At 49.8% G+C, this 21,525-nt stretch overlaps 1 protein-coding gene across 4 annotated transcripts in view; it reads left to right on the forward strand.

Moving 5' to 3' along the window:
- Positions 1–857: 857 nt before the first annotated feature.
- The window catches only part of INSR (insulin receptor), a 162,593-nt gene continuing 141,925 nt past the window's right edge, over positions 858–21,525 (forward strand). For 2 of the 4 annotated variants that reach the window (XM_059695740.1, XM_059695742.1), the window contains exons 1-2: positions 859–1,416; positions 14,477–15,028. In XM_059695740.1, the coding sequence (XP_059551723.1) occupies positions 1,317–1,416; positions 14,477–15,028 (652 nt within the window). In that variant the 5' untranslated portion in view covers positions 859–1,316. Of the gene's footprint in view, positions 1,417–14,476; positions 15,029–21,525 lie in introns of all 4 variants that reach the window. The other 2 variants (XM_059695739.1, XM_059695741.1) reach the window with 2 other exon arrangements.

A 21,525-nucleotide genomic window follows, 5' to 3' on the forward strand; every position in this document is an offset into this window, starting at 1 on the left:
TGTTATGAATTGTCATGTAAATATCTGATATGCAGGAGGTATTTTCATTGTTCACGACCCACAGGTTGAGAACCGCTGCGAGGAACAGCAGGCCAAGTTCCTGGCAAACCGAAAAGGCATGCCTTGGGTCTAGCGCTGTGCTGGGTGGCTTCTCATGCTCTGTTCCTCCTGCAGCTCACCGACTCTGACTGGCAGGTAACTGTCACATCCATCATGCAGGAGGGGCCAACTCACAGAGAGTGAAGTCCGTGGTTCGAGGTCACGCTGGTAGCGAGGGGTGTGCCGGGTACCCAGGATGTGTAGCCTGGTTTGCACTTTGGCGAGGCCTGCACATTCTCCCAGCTGTCATTTTTCCAACTTGAACCACAGGCCGCCCAGAGGGGCCCAGGCCAGGAACACGTTGAGCGCAGGGGCGCACGTGGCTGTCCTCAGGGGCCTGGCGCTGAGCCGGAGCACTCGCGGGGCGGGACCTCTGGGGTGCGGTAGGGGCGCTGGGTCCAGACTCGCTGGCTGGGCTGGGAGGACATTTAAGAGGATCAAAAATCCAAGTAACCAGGATAAATAGATTTTAATGCAATATATAAAAAATGAAAAGCAATGCCCCAAAGGCCACGAAGAACAATATAGCAACATATTAAACACGGGCTCTGTCTCCCCGAGTTGGGCCTTTGGGGCGCGCAACCTCTGAGCCGAGCCGCTCAGGTTGGGCAGGGATGGGGGCGCCCTGCGCCGGGCGTGCCCGGAGCCTGGGGCGCGGAGCCGAGGAGAGCCAGGAGGGCGGGAGCGGGGAGGGAGGGAGGGAGGGAGGGGCGGCACCTCCCTCGGCCCGGCCTCCCTCTCCCCTTCGAAGGCCTCTCCGCGGGCGCCCAGTCCCTTCCGAGTTTGGATCCGCGCCGTCTTTTCTCGCCGCCTGACGGGGCCCAGTTGACGCGCGGCGTTGTTTACGGGCCGAGCAGTCCTCTCTCCCGCCGCCCGCCCGCCGGCCCAGGTGCCCGCCCGCCAGTCCACCCGTCTCTCCGTCCGCCTGTCCGTTAGTCCGGGCGCCCGCTGACCGTGGTCCGGAGCGTTTCGGGCCGAGAGCGAGAAGTCCGGGGCGCAGCGCGGGGACCCAGGCCCTGCGCTCACGGCCGCGGCCCGGGCCGCGCCGCCGGATTTCCAGCGGCCGAGGCCGCGCGCCGCTCCGGGGCTGGAGCGGGGACCCTCCCCGGCGGCGGCGGAGGAGGGGAACGCGCGGTGCCCCCGGGCGGCCGCCCCGGAGCATGAGCCCGGCGGCCCGGCGCGGCGCGCTCTGAGACCCGGACCGCGCTCCCGCTGCCATGGGCCCTGGGCGCGGGCGGGGGGCCGCGGCCGCGCCGCTGCTGGTGGCGCTGACCGCGCTGCTGGTGGGCGCCGCGGGCCACCTGTACCCCGGAGAGGGTGAGTCTGGGGCCCGGGGCCGGGTGGGGAGCCGCGCGGTGGGGAGGGGACTCCTGGTCAATCGGAGCGGCCTCCGGGACTCAGCCCTTCTCGGTGGGGGGCGGGAAGGCTGACCTTGGCCGCTGCCCGCCTGGGCTCGCGGCTGCGCGCCCCCTGCGCGGGCCCCAGGCGGGAGGAACCTTCCCCCAGTGCCTGCCCCGCCGCGGGCCCCTCTCTCCGCGCGCCTCCCGCCCGTGCCCAGTCCTCTGCGGGTCGCCTTGGAGAAGTGGGGTCCCTGGGTCCGGGCGGCCTGTGAGAACCCAGGTCCCGCGGCACACACACTGGGTGGTCCTTTGGGGTCCCCCCTGGTGGGTGACGCTGCCAGGGTTGGGAAATGGTGACCTCCCCCCTCTTCTTGAGCTCTAGGCCCTCGGCCACCTGGGACTTCGGGTCCATGTTTACCCTTTTGGCTCGCTTTCGTGTTTCCAGATGTCCGGAGGCAAACTCTAGCGCCGTGGCAACAGCACAGTTGTCCTGGCAGACGCAGTGGCGGCTGTTGCCATGCTTATTATAATTAGCATCTCTCCCAATACCACCGGGCGGCCCATCTTATTTCTTTGAATTCTTCTGGAGGCAGATACTGTTGTTCACGCATTTCATAGAGGAGTAGACAGCTCAGGGAGGAGACAACTTATTGCCCCAAAGTCAGTGCCAGAGAGAGGACTTGAACCTCTCTGTGTGCTGCCCGTGTCCCATTTCTCCCTGATAACCTTCCCCCTACAGCGCCCCAGGAGGTCTCTAACCTCGGGTGACCCTCTCATACCACCTGCGCCCTCCTGGCTCCCTGTGCTGTCAGTAGACTGAGGCAAACCCGTCCTCAGCACCCTCCTTGGGGCGTGAGAGCTGGACTTTCTGGCTGTGGGGGCGGAAGCTCCTGAGCTCCGGAGTGGCGAATGAGGAGTATGAGGAGCACACAGGCTCTGGAGTTGACAAAGTGGGCTTGCCGGGCACCTCTGCCAATCACGCAATGTCTCAAAGCCCTCGGCGCCTGGTATACAGGAGCCATTCAAACAAGGGTTCCTGCTAAGAAAGCACAAGACGCATTCTTCGACCTCCCGGGTTCTGTGTCTGTGTGCACACGTTCCTGTGCGGTTCCCTGCCCTCTGGTCCCCCCGGTTTGGTGATTAATTGTGGATTTGTGCCTGGGCTTCCAGGGGTCAGCAGATGGCAGATCACTTTGTTACCGGGTTAGTTTCCACAAGGCAGAGCTTTACGTTCCTGCCGTCCACGGCAGCATGTCCAGAGCCTAGAACAGTGCCTTAACTGTCCGGTAAATGTTTGTTCTTGATTTAGCTCCTGTCCTTATGCTCCCATGGGTACTCCTTTATCTCCAGACAATACTGAACTAACAGTAATAGCAAATACTTGGTGGGTGCTGTGATAGTTGCTTTGCATATATAATTTAGTCAACCCTCATCACAACCCTATGAGATAGAGTTTATTATTCATTTCCCAGAAGGTGAGGAAATGGATTAGGTTACAGAGCCAGCAGGTAGCAGAGTTGGGATTAGAACCCCAGCTAGTCTGTCTTCAGAGCAATGGTTTCTTTCTTCTTTTTTTAATCCTCAGCTGAGGATATGTTTTTGTTTTAATTGATATTTAGAGAGAGAGGAAGGGGGCAGGGGGGAGAGAGAGAGAGAGAGAGAGAGAGAGAGAGAGAGAGAGAGAGAGAGAGAGAGAGAAATATAGATGTGAGAAAGAAACATCGATTGGTTGTCTCCTGTACGTGCCCCAAACCGGGGAGTGAGCCTGCAACCTTTTGGTGTATAGGGGGACACTTCAACCAACTGAGCCACCCGTCCAGGGCCAGAGCACTGGTTTCCTACAAAGCAGTTCTTTGGGGTCTGGGCCTCTGCACCCCAGCCCTGCAGTAATGGTGAACAAAAGCCTAATGGATGAACAAGAGCATACCCCTGCAGGCTGGGGACAGGGAGAAACTCTACAGATCACTCATCTCTAATGTCAACCAGTGGGGCATCCTGGCTAGGGTGAGGGCGGAGGGAGATCATTGTGAGTATTAAGGAATGAGGGGCTCTTTCTCAAAGTTGTCACCCCAGTTCATCTTCTGTGGAATCCCTTGTGGCTTTTCTGAACTGGCAGTGGCTTCTGTTTCTCCTTGGGTTAGCTGGCTCTGGCCCAACAATACCCGCGGCCATCGCCCAGTCAGAAAGGGAAGGTAATGTGGGATGAAGCACAATAAAAACCTACAGAGCTTTGCGGGGGTCCAGTGCTCATCGAGGTGGGAGACCCTTGCTTCCAGATCCCCTAATTTTTCACGGCAGCATGAGATGTTTCTGGTGTGTCTTCTCTCGTGCACTCCAGGACCTGAGAACAGAACGACCTCCTGCTCATCACCTCCCTGGGGCTCTTCCTAACCTTTGCTTCTCTCCTGGAGACCTGCCCCTTGTTCCCGCCAGCTCACTCATAGAGGTCATTGGGGTGAGCCCCTGGGGTCCCCCCCTACCCCATCATTGACTTCCATCCTTATTTGATTAGACACATCCCCTCAGTCTCGGCGGTTTTGCCGTTGGGTTTGGATAGTCTTGCTTGTGGGGCTGTCCTGTGCGGTGTGAGATGTTGAGCAGCGTCCTGGTCTCCACCCACTAGATGACAGTAGCACCTCTCCACTCCCAGTCCTGCCAACCAGCCATGTGTCTCCAGACGTTGTCTCCAATAGAAAGCCACTGCATTGGGGAGATAACTTTTTTCTCACCTAGTGCCCTGGCCCACCTGGGTCCCTTCCGTCTCCCCTGTTTGTTCAGGGATTTCCATCTGCCTGGGAGCCTTACTCTTTCCCCTGAACCCCATTACCCACCACCCACCTCTGGCTTTGCCCTGCCATCTCTCTCCACTACCCCCAATCGCTGTCTAGCCTTTAACCCAATGCTCTACCCACTGCATCTGGCTTGTGTCTCCATTGCTCTGCTGATGGCTCTAGAGATGGTAATGCCTCGCCCTAATTTTGTTTCCTGCAGCCTCACCCCAGTCGACCTCTCTCTTTGCCACTGCCCATTCCCTCCTGGAAAGCACTGATTCCTGGCAGATTTTCACCTGCTATGGGCTCTCCTGGTCCTTTCTCTTCCCCTCCCCTGTTCTCTTCTTGGGCTAAGATGACGTCAGCGCTCTCTCCATAGCGGGCCAATCCCCTACTCTGATCCTCTTTTTACATTTATATATGGTCAAACTCTTTCATCTAGAACAGGAGCCAGCAAACTGAAACCAGAGGGCCGAATCCTGCCACCATGCTTTTGCAAATAAAGTTTTATCGATAGGAGCCACACTCATTCATTTATACATTACCTATGGCTGCTTTTGTTTTCCAACGCAGAGGATTTTGTGATCGCATGGCCTGCAAAAATATTTACACTTTGGCCTTTTACAGAGAAAGTTTGCTAACCCTTGATTTGGGACAAATTCCTTGAGGATCAGGATGACATGCCTAATAGCTCCTATGGTCTTTGGTACAGCTTGAATGAATCAAGTTAAATGAAGCATCCAGGAGTGCTGTGGTTTTTCTTTACAGAAGCCCTATTAAAGAAATTTATGTATTTGCTGTGCTGAAAATATGGGTTCCGATGGTGAGAAAATAACAGTGATGTCCCCTCATTAGCTGAGTGTGTGTGATCTTAGGATTTATTTATTTCAAGTCATCTTGGCATTGAAAGAGGATTCTGCACCATCAGCTCTGTCTCCAGAGCCCAAAAGAAAGTGGTGTCTGCTATGAGGTTTTCTTTCAAGAGCCTTTGTGTTCATTTCTATTAAGAATAAGTCAGGGGTGGTTAGTTTATGTTTTGCAATCAGACTGAACTTATGTGTTTTAGAATTAGAATAATGACAAGTAATGCATTCTCATTGCAAAAATAAAAAAAGTATAGAGAGGGGAAAAAACAAGTTATTCGTTTTGCATGTATCTTTCTAAATTTTTAAAAATTTCATACAGTGCCCTGACCGGTTTGGCTCAACGGATAGAGCGTTGGCCTGCGGACTCAAGGGTCCCAGGTTCTATTCTGGTCAGGGGCATGTACCTTGGTTGCGGGCACATCCCCAGTGGGGGGCGTGCAGGAGGCAGCTGATCGATGTTTCTCTCTCATCGATGTTTCTGACTCTCTATCCCTCTCCCCTCCTCTCTGTAAAAAACCAATAAAATATATTTTTAAAACAATTTCATACAGTAAAATTGACTCTTTTTTTGGTGCACAGCTTTTAATTGTAAACGATGCCTAGTGTTGCGTGGTGGTCCCCGCAGTCAGGATCCACAACAATCTCTTCCATCACTGCCTAAACTCCCTTGGGCCACCCTTTGTCATTACACTGTCCCCACCCCTCATCCCTCCACCTCATCCCCGCCAACACTGATCTGTTCATCCCTAGTTTTCTCCAGACTTTAAAAAATATCGTATAATTGGTTAATATTCCTAAAATTGTAAATTTTAATTTAAGTACTCATAAGATCCTCATTACTCCCGGATTTCATATTTGTGAATTCGCCTACTTGCTGGAATTTATTTGTAACTCTATAGTCAACGTCCAGAGCACCTGTGTGGTCACTCCCAGACACCCAGAGCTGTGGAGTTTGACTTGACAGTAGTAGCCGAGGTCAGCCACGGCGGCTCTGCTCTCCTGTTTCAGCTCTCCTCGCGTGATTCACACAGTCCTCAAGAATTCAGACAAGTGCCCTTCTTGTGATATATTGAGTGCTATGGTTTCCTCATTTTTGTGCTTTTTGTTGGTGATTGTGTTGTTTTATGTGGCCCCCATGCACAGTACGGAGGTGCTGTCTAGTGTTCATAAGCGTGAGAAGGCTGCGGGGTACCTCACAGAGAAACTCGTGTGTTGGGTAGGCTTTGCTCAGGTGAGCTATAGTGCTTCGTGCTGAATCAATAACGTCTGTGAAATAAGGTGTTTCATGGAGGGGCTCCCTTTGTTCCCTAGACCCTGGTCTTTTATTGGGGGGCGGGGGTGCCCCAGTGGCTTTTGGGATTTTAGAAACATTTTATTTCCAACAATGAGCTTTTCTGTTTTGTGTTGCCAAACGTCAGCAGGGTATGAGTTCCAATTTGAGTTGAAGGCAGGCTTGTGAGGATTAAAATGCAATTTCAAATCTGGGTTTTTCTTGCAACTCCATAAGGGTGTGTTGTCATGTCACAGTTGCACAGTCACCTGTTTTGTATTCCCAGGAGATGCTTGCTTCTCTCCCATGCCTCTGCGAGCATGTGGAAAACGGGTACTTTCCCCAAACTGCGTCCTTTAACATTGTGGGGAAGATAGTGGTTGGACACAAAGGGATGAAGACAGTGGGGCCACTGTTTTCTGAGGCCTTTCCATGATTCTTTGTTGCCAGTTGTTTTCAGAGATGAGTCCACCTTGCAGAAGGTCAGAGAAGGGATGTGCTTGGAGATGTCCCTTTCTAGCTGTACTCAGGCCGCTGTGTGGAAGCAGGCCGCTGGCTCCGTCCCCACGTGTGAACGGGACTCCTGAAGATGGGTGGGGCCTGAGGTTTGATGTGTGATGTCCTTAGGGTTACAAAACTGTGGTACTGACTGCAGGAGTTGCCTTGGGTGTTCCTAGGTTTTCCAGAGTTTCCAGATATAGAAGGTGTTGGTGTCAGGGTGACTACAGGTCTTTGGTCCCCTCTCTAGTTCCCTGTCCTTAAATATTGTGCTCCCCCAACCCCCACCTCTCAACCTTTTTTCCTCTCTCTCAGTTGTTCCATCTCCTCCTGGTTATATCACCTATTGTCACCACTTCCACCAGCACTCACTTGCCCCTTTCCCCAGGCTCCAGACCCACACCTTCCCAGCAACCGAGCACCCCAAAGCCCTCACACACTCAACATGCCCCCAAACCGAGCCTCTTGTCCTTGCCCCCCAAAACTGGCCCTGTATCAGCCTCTTCGGGTTCATTGGTGACTTCCCTTCTCCTTCCTCTCTTCCACCTCTCTGAGGACCAAGTCCCGTTGATTCTAGTTCCCCAGCCTCGCCACAGTCTTGCTCCTTTTCCTGGACCCACCTCCTAAGATAGACCACCTAGGCCAGGCCAGACAGAGTGGTGGTTCCAGTGTGCCCCTTTCATTCCTTCTCCACTCGGCTGCCACCGTGATTTTTCTACTGTCTCCTTGGTTCCTTCCATAGCTTCCAGTCAGATCCCTTCCCTTGGCATCTGCGTCTGGCCCCAGCTGCGTGCAGTCTCACTTCCCGAAGCACATGGCTGCAGTTCCTGGGCTCCCTGTCCTTCCTGTCTTCACTTGAGTTTTTGTGCTCCACACATCTTTCTTCCTTTGCGCCCACAGTCACCTGCTTCTTCCTACAGAAGCTGTCAGAGGTCTCCTTCCATTCTTACCTGGCTTCCTTATCCACCCTTCTCATTCCCTTTCAGCACAGACTGGGAGTACCTCTCTGGGCCCCCGGAAACATTGGTCTGCTCATGGAAGATGTGTCCTAGAGCCCTTCTGGTCACTGGCCCCTCATTTCCTCTCCCCAAGGACAGTCCGTTTGCAATTTTCTGTTTTGGTACATGTTTACCTCTCTAGGGACGAGTGTTTGCACGTATAAGCTGATGTGTCTATTTCCATATAAGTAATAGCCTATCACACAGATTGATCATCTTGTTCTTTCCCATTAAGATCACATTCTGGAGATCTTTCTGCATCGCCGTAAGGAGCCTCCTTGCTCTTTTTTACGGCTGTGTGGTATTCCGTCTCATCAGAGGCTGGCAGAGCCCGTGGGCCACATGTGGTGCACCACCCGCTTTTGTACAGGTGTCCACATTTTTAAGTGGTTGGATAAAAACTCCAACTGTGATTTTGTGACACGTGTAAATTATATGAAATTTGAATTTCATGGTCTCATATAAAGTTTAATTGGAGCACAAGCATGCCACGTGTTGTCATGGTTAAGCGCTACAAGGACAAAGTTGAGTAGTGACCTAGATGGTGTGTCCCACAAAACCAAAAAGATTTGCTCTCTGGCCCTTTACAGGAAAAGTTTGCTGACCCCTGCATTCTGTCACTGGTTCTTGCACCTGAGCACGCTTCCAGGTCACCTGGAGGGTGTGGTGAAATGCAGATCCCTGGGCCCCGCGCCCCTGGAGTTTCTGATGGAGCAGGTCTGGAGTGGGCCTGCGAATTTGCATGTCTAACAGGTTGTCAGATGGAGCGAATGCTGCTGGTCCCAGGACCCTGCTTTGAGAACGACTGCATCACGTGGACGGATCATCATTGATTTAACCCGCCCCCCTTTGATGGACAGCGATGTTGTTTCCATCTTTGGCCGGATGGACTGTGCTGGGTTGGATGACCCGGCACAAGGCCCATATTGCGTCCCTGCCTGCAGCGGATTGCCAGAACAGGAATCTTTGGGGACTGTAAGGCTCTCACCTTATCTATTTTGACAGCCTCCGTGCCCAGCACGATGCCCAGTACACATTTGTTGAGCGGATAAAGGACGATTTCCACGTGGCTCACTTGCAGTTCCGGAACCGCCTCCTTTGCGGAAGTCAGTTTTAAGAGCCGGTCTTTCAGGCAGGCAGAGAACCTGAAGGGTCTCTGATAATGCGGTGTGCCCGAGTTTTAATTTCTAAAGACGATAAATCTGGGAATTGGTTCCATGTAGCTCCAAGGGGACAACGAAGCTCACTTCTCTTCTACTCCTCATAGCTTTGACTGTGCTCTTGTCGTCGTTGACGGCAATTGAGGATGTGGCCCAGGCTTACAGGCTGGCAGGTGTCAGTGCTGGCGTGGGAAGCCAGATCTGTTGGGTTTCTGCTGTGCCCCAAAGCTGGTACGGGTGGTGGCCTGGCCCCTGAACCCAGGCTTATTGGTGCAGGACCCCTGGATTTTGGAGAGAGCAGGGTTAAGACTGGAAAGAATGCAGAGAGGAGCACGTGAGCCAGAGTAGGTCACTGGGGCACATATTAAGAATGCCGATTCTAAGGAATGAGTGCATTTGTGATTGAAAACAGAAAGTGTAAAACTCTTAGCATTGTGAAGGATTTTCAGAACTTTCTAGATGCCTTCTTTTGTGCCCCTTACACTTTTCCTTTGCTGCTTTCATGCTGGAGAGAAAACCAGGGGAGAGGGGACATTTTCCAAGACAGCTGTCATGTCAGTCTTCTTCTCTGGAAAAGTCTCAGATTCCAGAGGCCGCGGGGGAACGGGAGCCCAGCACGTTCGGCATTGGTGGGCATGTTCGGTGGCTGCGCTGTCCAGGACGGCGCCCCTGTCCACACTCGGGCTCTTGAAACTGTGGCCAGCGCCTGGCTGAATTTTTACTTTTATTTAGCTCATTTAAAGGCAAATGTAAAGTTTTATTTAACTTAGCTTATTTAAATTTTAAAAAAATCAATACTTGATTCTGTTATTGGAAAACTCTTTTGTATGTTTGGAATAACTTGAGGTTGTGAACCTACATTTTCAGTGAGTCACTTTGTGAAACCCACCTCTGTAGAGCAAGCATTTCTGATTAAATTTTAGCATCTGAATTGAGACAAGCTGCACGTGTAGAGAACAGTGGCACTTCAGAGGCATAGTGTGGTAAAAATCCTGGAGAGGATCTCATTAATATTTTTTTTAGCATTGCTTACATGTTGAAGTGAAGTTTTGTAATATACCGGAGTAAGTAAAATACACTGACTTTCATGTTTCTTTTTACAGTTTTAGAGAAAATTTAAAACGCCATGTGTAGCTCACATATTTCTGTCAGATGTTGCTGCTGTAGATCCTACACACCCTGGTCATCCAGCATGATGAGCTATAACTTGCCATCGCCCTTGACCTTCCAGTGAAGTAGGCAGAACTGAATACTTCTTACTGCATTGTTTGTTTAGGTTTCAGTCCTGGCATCACCTCCTCCTTGATTGTCTCAGACCCAGTCAAATAGCTCATTTTTTTTCTTTTCTTTTTTTATTGTTTAAAGTATTACATATGTCTCCTTATTCCCTGATTGACCCCCGTCTCCCGCCACTGCCACCCCCCAGGAAAGGCCCCTCCGCCCCAGTGTCTGTGTCCATTGATTATGCTAATATGCATGCATACAAGTCCTTTGGTTGATCTCTAACCGCCCCCTCTCCTGCCTTCTCTTTTTTTTAGTATTGCTTACATGTTGAAGTGAAGTTTTTTATACACTGGAGTAAGTAAAATACATTGACTTTCATGTTTCTCTTTGAAACATGAAAGTTGGTTGGACAGTCTGTTCAGTGTGACCTTGTCTCTGGATCTATTTTTGTTCATCAGTTTATGTTGTTTATTATAGTCCACAAATGAGTGAGATCATGTGGTATTTATCTTTCTCCCACTGGCTTATTTCGCTTAGCATAATGCTCTCCAGTTCCATCCATGCTGTTACAATTGGTAAAAGTTCCTTCTTTTTTATAGCAGTGTAGTATTCCATTGTGTAGATGTACCACAGTTTTCTAATCCACTCATCTGCTGATGGGCACTTAGGCTGTTTCCAGATCTTAGCTATGGTGAATTGTGCTGCTATGAACATAGGGGTGCATATACTCTTTCTGATTGGTGTTTCTGGTTTCTTGGGATACATTCCTAGAAGTGGGATTACTGGGTCGGTTAAATGGGAGTTCCATTTTTAACTTTTTGAGGAAACTCAATACTGTTCTCCACAGTGGCTGCGCCAGTCTGCATTCCCACCAGCAGTGCACGAGGGTTCCTTTTTCTCCGCATCCTTGCCAGCACTTGTTGTTTGTTGCAAATAGCTCATTTTTATGAACTCTTCTAGCCCGTGGAACTCTCCTCGATGGCGTCCTTCTCAGTTATATTTTAAGTTGTTTTGGGTAGTTAATAGTGACTCCAAGTCTGTGAGATCCAGGGCAGCATCTGTCCTATTCCCTGTAGAACTTCCAGTACCTGGAGTAGCATCTGGCATGGAACAGGTCCTCAGCAGATTTTTGCTGAAGGAGTGATTGAAGGAAATTCTCTTTAACTGTCTTTCTCCAGGTTGTCATTACATGACAACTATTTCATTGTTTCCTTAAATCCAATCCACATGCTTCTTCATTAGGCATATTTTTGAAAAAACAATAATGGTAAAACTAACATAGCAGTTTCAGCACAGACTTAGCATTTGATTGCAGGATTGCAATCCTAGTGGCACCATCTCAACCAGCCTGTGTGAGTCTGTGAAACAGGCACCTCCTCTGGAGATGATTTTTAGAATTCAACGAGAGAACATGTGCTCCAGGGCATGGGCCGAGTGCACGGAGAAGGTGCTCAGAAAATACTCGCTGTCACCAGGGTCCCCTGCCGCCTCCTGCTGCTTATCGTCCTCCCTACCTGTGTGTGAGGTATTAGCTGCCACTTATTAAAAACTTGAAGCATCCTTGGTTTCCAACTGAGGCATTAAAAGCCAGCAAAGGCCCTACGTGTATGTACTTCTGGCACCATTTCTGACATCCTCTGGGTAATGTCTGTCCCAGCAATAAGTTTGTCTATTGTTTTAGACTAATAGGGACACATATGGCTTTAATGAATTGAGTTAGAGTTATTGGAAATTTACAAAAAGTCAAGTCTTTATTGTCCCCTACAATTATAGTCATTTAACCTTTTAAAATAAGTTTACTGAGCTATATATAATTCAATAGCATACAATTTACCCATTTCAAGTTTACAATTCAGGGGTTCTAAGTACATTCACAGAGTTGTGCAACCATCACTACAATCAATTTTAGAACATTTTCACCTTTTCCAGAAGAAATACTATCCTCTAGCTCTCACTCCTCAGCCCCTCGAACCACTCCTCTGTTTCTGTCTGTCTGGATTGCCTGTTCTGAACATTTCATGTAAGTGGACTCACACCCCATTGTGGTCTGTGTGAGTGGATTCTTGCACTGAGCATCATGTTTTCAAGGTTCATCCGTGTTGAAGTGAGTGCCTGCTTCATTCCTCGTTGTGGCTGAATAATCTTCCACTGTGTGGATGGATCACATTTTGTTAATTCATTCACCAGTTCAATTAAATTTGAATGTCATATAATCAATGAGTACTTTTTTAGGACCTAAGTACCTTATATCCCATGCAATGTTTGGATTATACTTATCCTAAACAATTACTCATTGTTTTATCTGAAATTCAAATCTAACTGGGTATCTTGCATTTTTATTGGCCAGATCTGGCAACCGTGCCTGTCACTGGTGGACTGTGTGCCTGTGGGTGATTGGCTTTGTTCCTTGGAGGTCCGGTTTTCCGTCGGGGTGGGGATGGGGCTTGTAGAGAGGTGTCAGTTACTCAGTGCCCGCAGAGGTCTGTGTGTGCATGCTGTCCCGGGCTTGGGTGGTGTGAGTGTGGGGCTGGAACTGGTGTCCTTGTCCTCTGCGAGGTGCCTCCAGCTTCCTAATGAGGGAGGGAGCCAGCGAGTATGTGTTTTTTCTTGATCCAGCCTAATCTGTTCGGAATGTGACCCAGGAACATTCTTGCTTTGTTTTCCTCAGATTTTTGCTCGGCTGTTTGCTTTCTAATTTGTGCTGCTTTTGTCGTCCTTCTCAGGGTGCATTTGCAAAAGGATTTCTACTCTTCTCTAGAACAATCTGTTTGCCTCAGAGATAGGAAGGGAAGGGTTAGTGTCTTGGAATACAGTAAGTACAGGTTATGTTCTGAGCCTTACAGTAGTCCAGATGCTGAGGGCTGTGTGTGTGTGTGTGTGTGTGTGTGTGTGTGTGTGTGTGTTGGCAAGGAGAAGCTATCTAAAGAGTTTGATTCTGGTGAATGTTAACTCTAGCATAAGGGGCACAAGAAAAGGACGTTGATAGCCAACAGGCAAGGTCTTCCCTGTCCAGTGCAGTAGCCACTAGCCTAATGTGTCTATTTACATTTATTAGCTAAAGTAAAATGAAATGCTCACTTCCTCAGTCTTACCACATTTCAAGAGCTTGAGAGCCACAGATGGCCAGTGTCTCCCAGAGTGGAGAGTACAGAGACAGGACATTTCCATTACCGCCGAAAGTTGTTGGACAGCACTGGACCAGGGCTGGAGCGCCAAACTACAGCCAGAGGGTTCACAACTCCGGCCTGCTGCCTGTTTTTGTAAATAAAGTTTTATTGGAACAGCCAATTTCATTCATTCACATATCATCTCTGCTGCTTCCGGGCTGTAATGGCAGAGTGGAGGAGTCTAAATGCAGACTGACTGCGAAGCTGAAAATATTTATTGTCTGAGCCTTCATAGAAAACGTCTGCCCAGGCCTGGGTTAGGGGAATGAAGACACAATGTCTAGAGATGGCTGATAATACTTGGGAGAAATAAACAATAACGAAATAGCTGACATCAATAAGCACCTACTGTGTGCCAGGCACTGCTTGTGGGCCTTCCTGCATTATTTTACTCACACGTTGGACACAGCCTTGGAATCGTGAGAGTGGCGGGCCGGTCTGTTTAGCGTGGTGCAGGGGAGGGAGGGACGAAATCTTGAAGGCTGTAGGAGGAAAGTACAGGGTCATGGGCAGCTGTGGAGGGTGTCAGAGCCGGGGGGACCACCTGCAGGAGAACGGGCACACTGGGTGTTTGTGACGGAGAGATCAGACTTGCTGGAAGCCCTTGCACTCCCAGGTAAAAGGTGACGAGGCCATGGCTTCCTGCCTGGAAGGAAGGCAGGGTGAGGGGAGTCAGTGAGGTGGGAAAGTGACAGAGTCAGCTCTCCTGTGAGCACCTGATCCCCGTAAATCCGTTTCCTGAATATCTTCACTTCGACTCAGTGGAGACGGCTCCCCACTCCTCTTGTGCGTTACATAATCCCCTGTAATCCCTCCCAGTGTCTCCATTATGTCATATTCCACGTGATGACAGTAAGGCTTCTAACAGGTACCTTAGACACAGACACTGCAGGGAACACTACCAATCAGGGTTGGCTAGGGCGTTTGTAGGTCTCAGTGCAGAATGATGTAAGGATTTTAAGATGTATGAAAGGGGATTTAGCCAAGGGCAGGACCCTCTGAGCAGTGCCCTGCCACTAATTCTTAAAACCCACCATTGTGTGTTAGCTCACCTGTCACACTTTCTGCATATTTTTACTCTAGTGTGTCCCAGCATGGATATCCGGAACAACTTCACGAGGCTGCATGAGCTGGCCAACTGCTCGATCATCGAAGGACATTTGCAGATACTGTTGATGTTTAGAACAAGGCCCGAGGATTTCCGAGACCTCAGTTTCCCTAAACTCATCATGATCACTGATTACTTGCTGCTGTTTCGGGTGTATGGGCTGGAGAGCCTGAAGGACCTATTCCCCAACCTCACGGTCATCCGGGGCTCCCGCCTCTTCTTCAACTACGCGCTGGTCATCTTCGAGATGGTCCACCTGAAGGAGCTGGGCCTCTACAGCCTGATGAACATCACCCGGGGGTCTGTCCGCATTGAGAAGAACAATGATCTCTGTTACCTGGCGACCATCGACTGGTCGCGCATCCTGGACTCGGTGGAGGATAATTACATCGTGCTGAACAAAGACGACAATGAAGAGTGTGGGGACGTCTGTCCAGGCACTGCGAAGGGCAAGACCAGCTGCCCTGCCACCGTCATCAACGGGCAGTTTGTCGAACGGTGTTGGACTCACAGCCATTGCCAGAAAGGTACGCCGGGGTGTGCAGGGGTCTACGCTTTGCTCGTGCCTTGTTTGTTAGAGAAGCTGGAGGCGTTACCTGGACCAGGAGTGGCAGCCCTTTTCTGCAAAGGCTCAGATATGAAATGCTTTAGACTTTGCAGACTGTACATAAATGAGTGTACATGGCTGTGGGTGAATAACTTTATTTACAGCCCTAGCTGGTTTTGCTCAGTGGATAGAGTGTCCGCCTGTGGACTGAAGGGTTCTGGGTTCAATTCCAGTCAAGGGCATGTACATTGGTTGCAGGCTCGATCCCAGGCCCTGGAGGGAGGGGGGAGGGATCGTGCGGGGAGGCACCCAGTCGATGTGTCTCTCCCACATTGATGCTTCTCTCTCTCCGTCGGTCCCTCTCCCTTCCACTCTCTCTAAAAATCAAATGGAAAAATATCCTCGGGTGAGGATTCTTTCCAATGTTCACAGAGAGAGGGATGAACAAAGCTTAATGGGGAATTTGTTCCTTTAAGCCTTGCTTTTCCAGAAGTGACATTTCTGGGTCAAAGGTTCTTGATCCTGATTGCCAAATTGCTTTCCGGAAACGCTGTACCAGCGGAGCTCCTCTCAGCATTGGTGTGGAGGGACACCTTGGCCAGCTCTGAGTGTTGTTTGAGAGAATCTTTCATAATTCACTGGAGGGAGGAGCCATTCTATTTGCATTTCTTTGATTGTTATCAGGGTTGAACCTTTTAAAACATGTTTGTCCTGTGGGTTTTCTCTTCCTGTTCATGTCTTTTGTCCGTCTGTCTTTTAGGACCTTGGTGGTGTTTGAAATATTCATCTGTGTGCAGTTTTCATTGATGCAGGCTATTAACCCTTTACCAATTGTGTTTTTAGGCATTTTGTTCAAATGCTCTAGATGTCTGTTGACAGAGAAACTTACAGGGTTGATTGAGTTCAGAGCTGGATTTGCACATGCCTCTTACGTTACTTTATGCTTAGAGCGTTCTTTCTAGCCATAAAATAAATGTTTTTTCCTCAAATTTTCTATTTCCGTATCATCGTTAAAAAAATCACCTTGGACATTTGGGGTCTGTTTGTGTGTATGATTTGAAAGGATGTCCATTGTCCCCAAAATAACAAGTTGGGGGAGGGTCTTAATGCTGTTTATTGCAGAAATGTACCCCTTCTTCGTTGATCTGGGGTCTGATTCTAGGTAGTCATACATACATCGGTCTTTCCTTGCACCAGGGCCGTACTGTTCTGATCCCTGTGGTTTTATAATGTATTGATACCCAGGGTGGGAAGTTCCAATAAACACACTTGCTACTTGTTTATTGTCTCCTCTACCCCTTACTACACTGAAATTCCCTGGGAAGAATTAGTGAACATGGGATTGAGGTGGAAGAAAGTGAGTGGAAGGCTTATGGGTTGTATCATAAGAGATAAGGAAAGGGAAAAGGGAGGGTGTGAATGTGACCCACGTCCCGCGTGGTTCAGGGTTCAGGCTCTGGAAGAGGGGCCGCACGCAAATGAAAGAGACAAGACAAGAAATAATAATTTGGAAACTGGGGGGCCAGGCGAGAGCCCATTCTAAAAGGATGGAATGGACTCCGCTTGTGCTCAGGCCTTGCCATCCTTTTATTCAGTTTGGGATCCACGTATAGCCCTTAGGCAGGCAAGTTCCAGTAACAGACAGACTATCTTATCAGTGAGGATTTACATGACTATCTATCTGGTGGGGAAGTTGCTTCAGCTACCATTGTCTGGACTAAACAGTGGGTGCATAGCCCTGACCTTTGCCAGGGCTCAAGGGTCACCAGCCTCCCGGCTCCTTGTCCACACCTCTCCGCTAGAGAAGACAGTGGGCGGCTTCCCACATCAGGGTCTTCTCACCTGAGCCCAAAGCTACCGCGAAGCCCTACAAGGCGAGTCCTGAGTAGAATCTGGAATTCTCAGTGAGGACTCCACCGGAGCCCAGGGAGGAGCCTTTCCACCGCACAGATGTTGGGTGGTAGGAAACATCTGTGAGATGGTGAGAGAGTGGGACCGCCGCACCTCTTCTGAGGAGAGGTCGGGCAGCGAAGGGAAAGAGACTCTGGAAGTTTGTGGTTGGAGGAAGGGATGATATGATGGTTAATATATTGTGGAAAAATCTTGAGAATGTTGGTAGGTCAGGGACAGAGAGAAGCTAAACTACAGCTGCAAGGGGAGCTCTGTTATCCTTGATTTAGAGACCAGTGAGGTTACTTAACTTGCCTAAGGCCACACAGCTAATAAAAGACCGCTGGGGTTTGCACCAACTCAGACACAAAAAAGCATGTATGTTTTTGTGTGACCCCTTTGTTCAGAAACTACTTCTGGATGGGGCGGGGGAAGCAGGGAGAACAGTGAACACTTTTACCCCAAGGCTGAGTTCTCCAAATTTAGGAGCTTGTTTAAAATGCCCAGGGCTCATATGTCTTGGGATATAATTGGAGGCATGCTTCTGTGGGTTTATTTTTGTATCCATTTTAGTCAAAATATCCAGGACCGCATTATCAGCAAATGCCCTGATATTTTCAGCAGGCTTTTTATTTTTTAATTTTTTAACTCTTTTGCGTTTGAGAACAAAGCTTGCTTTTCAGCACTGGGGGTTGCATTGCTGTGACTGACACCTGTGAGGGTTCTGAGCTCCTGGCATCTGGGGACCGAGCAGTTGGTCCTGGTTCATAATCGGTGGTAGGGTCCCGTGGGTGACGCATTGCCCTGTCCTGGGACAGATGTCAACAAGTGATTGTGCTTTGAACTGGTGCCCTGTATGGTGAGTACAATTTATTGTAGTAAAATACACATAATATAAAATTTGCAATTTTAACTATTCCAGGTGCTCAGTTCAGTGGCACTGAGTACGTTCACACTGTTGTGCATCCATCTTCACGATCCAGCTACAGGCGTTCTCATCTTCCCAGACTAAAATTCTGTCCCCACTAAACACTCCGCCTTCCCCTCGCCCAGCCCCTGGCTCGCGCCTTCTGCCTTCTGTGCCTGTGGATCTAACTCCTTTAGGAACGTCCTGCGAGTTGAGTGCTACAGCATTTGTCCTTTGTAACTGCTCATTTCACTGAGCATAATGTCCTCAAGGCTCACCCATGTTATAGTAGGTCCGGCATTTCTTCCCTTTCTACGGCTGAGTGATATTCCAGGGTATGGCTGGACCACATTTTGTTTCTTCATTCATTCACGGATCGGCTCTTGGGCGACTGCCCGTTTTAGCTATTGTGATGAATGCTGCTGTGAACATGGTATATGTCTCCAGCTTTTTAAATGCTGCTGTGGCTTCAGAAGTTACGGTTAACATTTCGCGGCGTTTCTGAATGCAGAGCAGACTGAAACGAGCCCTCAGGAGACACCCCCGTCTCAGGAGACAGATGCAGACCTGAGAAAACTGACAGCTCCTCTCGCCCGAGAATCCTCCCAGAGAATCCTCCCAGACACGTCCTCGAGCTTCCATTGTCCTTTTCTCAGGCTGGCAAGGCTCTGGGAGCTCCTGGGCCCGTGTGCCTGTGGGATGAAGGTGTTCGGCCTTCCTCTGCAGTGACCCTTCTTCCGCCCGGCCCTGAAACGAGAACGCTTTAGGCGGGAGAGCACAGGAGGGTCAGGGGAATTAAAAAGAGAAAGTCACTGGGGTGTGGCTCCACATTCTTCTCCATCACTGTCTATAGATTTCGGCTGAAGATGCCAAGAGAGGCCAAATACAAGGAGCCCTGCATGTGCAGGAGGAGAAGCCCAATCCGGAAACACGCTCATCGAGAGCTGACTGTGTGCTAGGCATTGAGGGGGGAGGGAGCTTGGGGTCGCAGGAGGGCCAGCCCCTGCCTCCTTGGAGAGGATCTTCTGGTGGCAAATACGCTGCGTGCGTGATTGAGTACCTTGTGGGGAGAGTTACGACAGTGCTGTCTCTGGGGTGATGGCGTGATTGAAGCCTTAAACTCATCTTTGGGGTCACAGAATTGGCGTGTCAGGAAGGCCCTGAAGTTGGCCTCACTGGTTTCTTCCAGAGTGGTCACATGATGTGTGGGTCTGGCAGAATTGCCTTGGAGTCCTGTCAGCCATGAACTGGTCATGATCTGGATCAAGCCTCAGGTTTGTCATTTGAAAAATGGGAATGATTTACGGGATTTGCCGGGAGCCGGTCCATCCTTGTTGTTTCAAGGGACCTGGCATATATGGCATACTGTTCTTAATATGTTTGCTCACCTTCTTGGCACTATGTGTTTTAACCAAGGTCACCTCTCTGAGAAAGGTTGAATCCCCAGGTAGGGATTTTCCCTTGAAGTTAGGGAGGGAGTAAAACCCCTTAACTAAGTGCCAGGCTGGTAATTAATCACTTTAACTACGAACAATCATGCTTAAGCTACATAATCTTTACTCCCTGGAATGGAGATAAGAAACGCCCTAACCTTTGGAATAGAGATTGATAGGATTGGAATCAACTGGTATAAATACAGATGTAACAAGACAACTAGACACAGAACCTAGAGACAGAAGAACTTCGCTGGAGAGAACATGGCAAAAGATCCTGGAGACAGAAACTGGCCACACAACCTAGAGACAGAACCTAGTGAGAGAACATGGCAAAAGATCCTGGACAGAAACTGGCAACAGAACCTAGAGACAGAACCTAGTGAGAGAACATGGCAAAAGATCTTGGACAGAACATGGACACAGAACCTGGCTGGAGATCCTCACCAGAACTTTGCCGGAGATCCTGACCAGAACTTGGCTAGAGATGCTGGCTAGGCTGCTGATCAACTGAACGCTGTCTCTGTGTCATTCCTTCTTCGCCGACTCCGTCTACACCTTTGGGAACCCCTGGACCTGCTGGGGTTGAATGAGATGGTGCAGGAGGTGCACTTAGCCCAGTACCTCTGTGAGTGTTCTGGAAGCTTCTCCTTAGTGCCATTGGTCCACCACTCTTTCTGGCCACTCAAACCACTGAGTCAGTGAATACCTGCCAAGCCTTGGCTGCGTTTCTGGCTTTGGTCTGGGGGTAGCAAAGGAGCGCCCACCACATGATGAGGGCTGGGTGCTGGGCCTACCTGCTCCGCTCTGCTCGCCTGGCGCCCCAGCTTCCAAAGCTCTGCAGACCCCACACTGAGCTTTTGGGGGAACTAGAAACCACAGGGCTGGCCGGACCAGCTGCTCTCGCCAAACTCACTGGCATTTCCCCCCTGGGAGGCCACCCCAGCTGGTGCTGCCAGTCAGAGGGTGGGTCAGGCTGGGGCATGCTGGGTGCCAGGAAGATGGCTGGCAATGCCACATACAGACAGCAAGAGGGCAGAAGCGGAGGCACAGGGCAGGTCTCTGCTTCCTGAGTTTGCATTTCCATTTGTGTTTCAGATCCTCTGAAAGTTGGGGGCTCTATTTACACTGAACAGTAAATATTTCTTTTTTTCTTTTTTGTTAATCCTCACCCAAGGCTTCTTTTTCTATTGATTTTTAATGTAGAAGGAGGGAAAGAGTGGGAGGGAGGGAGAGAGTGAGCGAGAAACATCGATAAGAGAGAGACACGATGGCTTGCCTCCACACGACACCCCCACAAGGCTGGGGATAGAACCTGCAACTCAGGTATGTGCCCTTGACTAGGAATCGAACCTGGGACCCTTCGGTGCGCAGGCTGACACTCTATCCACCGAGAACACTGGCCAGGGCTGAACGTTAAATATTTAAACGCATGCCTGTTCTTGAAGGATTTGCTTTTAGTCAGAAGTTTCAGCTTCATGTTGAAACTTTTTATTCCTTCATTTATGTTTTAGTTCTGCCTTAGAATCTCTTTGGCAACAAATGCTTACTTTGTGCAGGACACTGGTGTAAGTGCTTTGCTTATGATACTGCATTCAGTCCTGCCAGCAATTCCTGTCACTGGTGAGGCCACCAAGGCCCTGAGGAATTAGGCTGCGTGCTCCGGGCCATATCCCTCCTAAGTACTAGAGATGGGATTTGAACTTGAAACCTGGATATTCTGGCTGAGAATCTGAGCTCTTCAGCAGAGAGCAGAGAAGCTGGGGGTAGGCAGTCCCCTAGAATGTGCCGCTGCCAGCCTTCTGGCTGCCTCCTCTGAAGAGCCCTCTCATTCTGTCTGCAGTTGGCTGCTTCCCCTTCAGGCTGAGTTCCCTGAAATATAGGGACTGGCGTTTATTGTGACCCCGCACCTGCCATGAAGACATCCTGACCATCCATGACTAATATTACTGAGCTTTACTATGTACTAGGAACTCACGGAATCCTCACCGCAGCCTATGAGAGGATGTTACTCCCATTTTTATAAAAAGAACACTGAGGCTTGAAGAGGAATTAATTTCTCTAGCAGAGCTTGCTGGGTAATTGGTTGACCCTTGGTTATCTGGTGCCCTTGACAAAGGTCAGCAAACTGCTATGCTTGGTCCAGATCCAGCCTGCTGGCCGGTTTTGTATGCCTGTGAGCTAAGAATGTTATTTATATTTTTAAAAGTTTTGGGGGGAAAATCTAAAGGATAATATTTTGTGAGA

This window comes from Myotis daubentonii, chromosome 5 (assembly GCF_963259705.1).
Source record: "Myotis daubentonii chromosome 5, mMyoDau2.1, whole genome shotgun sequence".
NCBI lineage: Eukaryota > Metazoa > Chordata > Mammalia > Chiroptera > Vespertilionidae > Myotis > Myotis daubentonii.